General features: G+C 48.3%; 1 protein-coding gene across 3 annotated transcripts in view; it reads right to left on the bottom strand.

Annotated features, from left to right (window-relative positions):
• Positions 1-413: 413 nt before the first annotated feature.
• LOC135238476 (protein tyrosine phosphatase type IVA 2-like) overlaps positions 414-5,786 on the bottom strand; it is a 20,918-nt gene continuing 15,545 nt past the window's right edge. For all 3 annotated transcript variants that reach the window (XM_064306399.1, XM_064306408.1, XM_064306418.1), the window contains exons 4-6: positions 3,750-3,880; positions 2,573-2,647; positions 414-2,144 (exon numbers count right to left, since the gene is read on the bottom strand). In XM_064306399.1, coding sequence (XP_064162469.1) covers positions 2,033-2,144; positions 2,573-2,647; positions 3,750-3,880 — 318 coding nt within the window. In that variant the 3' untranslated portion in view covers positions 414-2,032. The remainder of the gene's footprint in view (positions 2,145-2,572; positions 2,648-3,749; positions 3,881-5,786) is intronic.

Here is a 5,786-nt window from a genome sequence, read left to right as displayed (position 1 = left end):
CGAGTGTGTATCCTGTGTGTGTGTGTGCGAGTGTGTATCCTGTGTGTGTGTGCGTGTATTCTGTGTATGTGCGAGTGTGTATCTTGTATGTGTGCGCAAGTATCCTGTGTGTGTGCGCAAGTATCCTGTGTGTGTGTGCGAGTGTGTATCCTGTGTGCATGTGTATCCTGTGTGTGTGAGTGTATCCTGTGTGTGTGCGTGTATTGTGTGTGCGTGTATCCTGTGTGTGTGTGCAAGTATCGTGTGTGTGTGTATCCTCTGCGTGTGTATCCTGTGTGTGTGTGATACTGACACTGCGCGAGTGTGTGTGTGCGCGTGTGTGTGTGTCAGTGTGTGTGTGAGTGTATGCATGTGAAAGAGAGAGAATGAGACAGTGTCAGACACACACAGACAGAAGCTGCTTCTCACAGTGCTGTTTTAAAAGTTGAGGAAACTCATTTTATTTGAAAAGTAAAAACTGAAGGAGAGCGTGGAGACGCCAGGGACGCAGAAAAGACGGGAAACGCTCACGCCAAGCCAGCGTTTCACATCCAGGACTAGTACCTAACATTAACCATGTCACTTCCTGTAGGGGGCAGGAAGTGCTGACAGTCACAGGAAGGGGAGGGGCTTAGGGAGCTGGACTCACACAGAGCTGATATTGCACTCCAGTGTATGGTGAGAGCAGGGTACACAGTGAGAAGACAGACGCACAGAAGCGCTGTGTGTTCAAAGTGACTTCAGGAAACTGCATACAAAAAAACAGCTGCATTTAACAGGACAGTTTGGAACTTTTGTCTGTACAAAAAATTACAAGTCCCGTGATTTAAAAAAATAAAATAAAATGACAAGAGTTGTAAAATGGCTACTGCTTTGTAGTTTCTCTCCATGTACACCCACTCTCCCCAAAGACTTACACAAAAATGTGTGTGCGTGTTTGTGTATGTGTGTGTGTGTGTGTGTACGTGCATTTGTGGGCATGTATGCGTACGTGTGTGCACGTGTATGTATCTGTGTGTACATGTATGTGTGTGGGTGCTTGAGTGTGTATGTGTGTAGTGTGTGTGCGTGCATGTGTGCGCGCGTGCGGGCATGTGTGTGTGTGTGTGTGTGTGTGTGTGTGTATGTATCAGGGTGCACAGAAATCAGAAATGAATGGATTATACACTCCACCCTCAGGCAGATTCGGGACCATTCATAATACAAAAAACAAAAACAATAATAAAATCATAATGCAATCCTTCACAACATTAATGAGGCTTGCACACAGTTACAGGCTTTTACAGCATCCTCCTCTGTGCTAAATACAAGCTCTCCCATGATTGGACACTGGTCACCCAGTGGGGACTTGTGTTTTTAAAGACTCTGGCCCATGATTGGACAGCGGGAACCAGGCAGGATTTTTTTAATTTTTGAAATGCGAGCCCATTGGCTGAGCCCTTCCTATGTGCTCTGACTGTGAGTCCACAGATGCCGCTGCAGATGTGCTGTTCTTCCCCCGGACTCCGTTTGACATGTGGAGCTAGCGCTAGCCTGTTTCTGAGCTTCCTGTCCGTCTGTCCGTCGTCCTGTCCGTCCATCTGTCCAGACTCAGCTTTTACTGAACGTAGCAGCTGTCTGTCCGTCGCCCTGTCTGTCCGCCTGTCTGTCTGTCGTCCTGTCTGTCCGTCTGTCCAGGCTCAGCTGTTACTGAACGCAGCAGTTGTCTGTCTGTCTGTCTGTCTATCTGTCTGTCTGCCCGTCTGTCCAGGCTCAGCTTTTACTGAACGCAGCAGTTGTCTGTCTGTCTGTCTGTCCAGGCTCAGGTCTTACTGAACGCAGCAGTTGTCTGTCAGTCTGTCTGTCCATGCTCAGGTCTTACTGAACGCAGCAGTTGTCTGTCTGTCTGTCTGTCCAGGCTCAGGTCTTACTGAACGCAGCAGTTGTCTGTCAGTCTGTCTGTCCATGCTCAGGTCTTACTGAACGCAGCAGTTGTCTGTCCGTCTGTCTGTCCATGCTCAGGTCTTACTGAACGCAGCAGTTGTCTGTCGGTCTGTCTGTCCAGGCTCAGGTCTTACTGAACGCAGCAGTTGGGGCCGAGGGCGTCTTTGGAGCGCAGACGCATTTTGGGCCGGTACTTCTCCAGGTACAGCAGCTGTTTGGAGTTAAAGGCCCCGCGCCGCTTCCTGTGGGGGGGGGGAAGGAGGGAGGAGGAAAGAGAGAGTGAGAGAGGGAGGGAGGGTGGGAGAGAGAGAGAGAGAGAGAGAGAGAGAAGGGTCAGGAGCAGGTGTACACTATACTAACTGGGGGGGGTGTCAGGGCCAGGTGTACACTATTCTAGTGTAAGGCTGCATTTGGGTTGCCAGATCAGAAAAGTGGATTGGAATTTTGAGGTTGCAGGTTTGATTCCCAGGTGAGACACTGCTGTTAGAACCTTAAAGCAGGGTGAGCATCACCCAGCACACACCCAGGTGTAAGCAGTTCAAGTCAATCTGAATAAGAAAACCTCTGAATCCTGAAACGTTATCAGTCCTCGCGTCCACTTCCAGGGTCTACGTGAGGGTTGCCAGACCTGTGCGGGTTTCCACCAGAACGCAGAGTGACGGGGACTTACTGGCGAATGAACTGAACCGCGTCCTCATACTTCATCCCACACTCCAGAAGAGCCAGCGCCACCAACACCGGCGCTCTGGGGGGGGGAAGGGGGGGGAAGAGAGGGGGGACAGAGAGAGAATAAATATTTTACTAAAATCAATCAGAAATGCCCACAATCCGGAAAGTCCAGGCCCCATCCCCTTAGGAGAGCAGAGGAGGGGCAGCACAGCACACAGCTGAGGGACCGTGGGTGGATCACCTGATCACTAAAATATGTCCAAATATTTTTTTTTTTTTTTACTTTATTATGCATTAATATAGGATTAGATTTTTATGTTTTTGTACTTTATTATTACTTTCCATTAGTATTTATCAATCACAATTCACAGTTGTTGTTTTCATGTATAGCTACGGTTCATTTGTTCCTAGCCTTTAGCGTTGTTCAGTGCTAAATGTGTTTACATTACATTACTGGCATTTAGCAGACGCTCTTATCCACATTTACAGAGCTGGGTTTATACTGAAGCAACTATCAGGCCAATAAAAGCATATTAAAACTGAGAGACTACTGACCGTACGATGCATGCATGAAGCAGACAGAGAGAGAGAACAGAATGAGAGAGGGAGAGAGGAAAGTGAGAAAGAGTGAGAGCGGAAGGAGCAAGAGAGAGAGAAAGAGAGAGAGGGAGGGAAGAGAGCAGAGAAGTGAGAGACAGGAGAGAGCAGAGAGCAGGAGAGAGGAGAGAGAGAAGAGGAGAGAGAGAGGAGAGAGAGAGAGAGGAGAAGGAGAGAGGAATGAGAGACAGAGGGAGGGAAGAGACAGAGAGAGGAGAGAGGAGAGAGAGGAGAGACAGAGGAGAGGAGAGAGAGAGAAGAGAGAGAGAGAGGAGGAGAGAGAGAGAGAGAGGGAAGAGGGAGAGAGTGAGAGAGAGAGGGAGGGAAAGAGAGACAGAGGAGAGAGAGAGAAGAGAGGGAGAGACAGAGGAGAGAGTGAGAGAGAGAGAGAGAGAGAGGGAAAGAGAGACAGAGGAGAGAGTGAGAGACAGGGGAGAGAGGGAGGCAGAGAGAGACAGAGAGAGAGAGAGAGAGAGAGAGACAGAGGAGAGAGAGTGAGAGAGAGAGAGAGAGGAGAGAGGGAGCGGTACATTAAAGAGCAGCAGACTGCAGTAAGCTCTAAGACTGGACCCCCAGCTCACCGGCCCAGTCCAGCCACACAGTGCACAGCGATGCAGCAGCCTGGCTCCTCCCTAAACCGGGTCTTCAGCAGGTTCAGCCAATCATCAACGATCTGGTTAGGGGGCGGGGCACCATCATCAAAGGGCCAATCCTGAGTAGGCAGGAAGAAAAAAAGATAAATAAGAGAAAGGGGAATACTGCTCACACTAAGCGAGTATTTTACTGCACAGCTAACAGCTTTCTGCAGAGGAACACTACAATAAATAAAAACAGAAATAAATAAAACCACCAAAAAACACACTATTCTCCAGTCCAGTAGAGGACTGGTTCCTGCTGTGTGTGTGTGTGTGTGTCTGTGTGTCTATCACCAGTTCTGCTTCCATGCAATTCATCATGTCACCCCCAGGGGGCGAGAAAGAGAATCACCTTCACACGCTTTTGCTAACAACGCTCAGCCCAAGATTCACCGTGGGGATTTACCTCTACAATGTTGCTGTATTTTTGATACAGTAAAATACTGCATTTGAATTTCAAGTGAAAGATCATAATTCTTTTAAGATCTCACAACCTTTACAATCAGATTCATATGAACGCATGCATGTTTACATAGTCTAATGCTGGCTGATGGTCGAAGCCAGTAATGCGGTCATTATTTCCAATTAGAAAATGACAAAGTGCATTTTCCATTCGAAAGAAAACCTGTGGAACCAGTGAACACTTTTGATAATGATTTCATTACATTTTGCTAACTGTTTTAATAAAATTTTGTGAAACCTGAACACTGAAAGAGTGAAAGCGGAACACTGAAAGAGTGGAACCTGAACACTGAAAGAGTGGAACCTGAACACTGACAGAGTGAAAGCGGAACACTGAAAGAGTGAAACCTGAACACTGACAGAGTGAAAGCGGAACACTGAAAGAGTGAACCACAGAGGGAGTTTGTGCCCCGCTGCAGCCCCAGGGCGAGAATGCCCCGCCTCTCCTGTCATCCAGCAGGGAGGACAGAGGGAAGTGACACGTTTCAGCATCATCTCATCCAGGATTCAAACCTGCAACCATCTGACAGGAAGTGAAGGTTGAGGACTGCTTTGCCAAACAGCCGCTCTAAATAACCCCCCCACTGACAGAGGACTCAGGATGGGGATGGGGGGCAATACTCTTCCATAGAAACACAACTACTGCAACCAAACTTCTGTGCTGAATCCATGACGACAGACCACCCTTACCCGACAGGGTCAGGTATCGGAATGCGCCAGGACAGTGAGCAGCCCCCCTGCCTCGGTCACTAAAACCACAAACCCAACCAAACATGACCAAACCTGACCAAACCTGACCAGGCATTACCAAACCTGACCAAGCATTACCAAACATGACCAAACATGACCAAACCTGACCAAACCTGACCAGGCATTACCAAACCTGACCAAGCATTACCAAACATGACCAAACATGACCAAACCTGACCAAACATTACCAAACATGACCAAACCTGACCAAGCATTACCAAACATGACCAAACTTGACCAAGCATTACCAAACATGACCAAACAAACCCTGCTCTTACACATCACAAACCATCCTCAACCATGCAAGCCACACCAATAAATCACACCTCTAATCAAAAAATCGAATCCCTAACCCAAACACTGCTCTGAAACACAAAGCGCAATCACCACAGCAAAATGCGTGTGTGTGTGTGTGTGTGCTTTGGTTGTTTTGTGTGGTCTGTGTGCGTGCGTTTTGTGTGTGTGCGTTTTGCGTGTGTTTTGTGTGTGTGTGTGTGTGTGTGTGTGTGTATGCATGCTCCATTCTGAGAATTCCAAAGCGTTAACCAGGAAAGACAATTAAAGTAGATAACCAATCAGCAGAGGCAGGCGATTCATCACCCGGATCAACAGCCATTAAAGAGGAGAAAGACCAGCGCACTGAGACAGGCCGAGTATACCAGCCAAAAACACCAGCGCTTCCATACCACAGACCAGCGCACTGAGACAGGCCCTGTATACCAGCCGAAAACACCAGCGCTCCCGTACCACAGACCAGCGCACTGAGACAGG

Source organism: Anguilla rostrata, chromosome 1, assembly GCF_018555375.3.
Source record: "Anguilla rostrata isolate EN2019 chromosome 1, ASM1855537v3, whole genome shotgun sequence".
In the NCBI taxonomy this organism is placed as follows: domain Eukaryota; kingdom Metazoa; phylum Chordata; class Actinopteri; order Anguilliformes; family Anguillidae; genus Anguilla; species Anguilla rostrata.
Note: the sequence above shows the minus strand (reverse complement) of the source record. Positions and strands in the feature narration are given on the sequence as shown.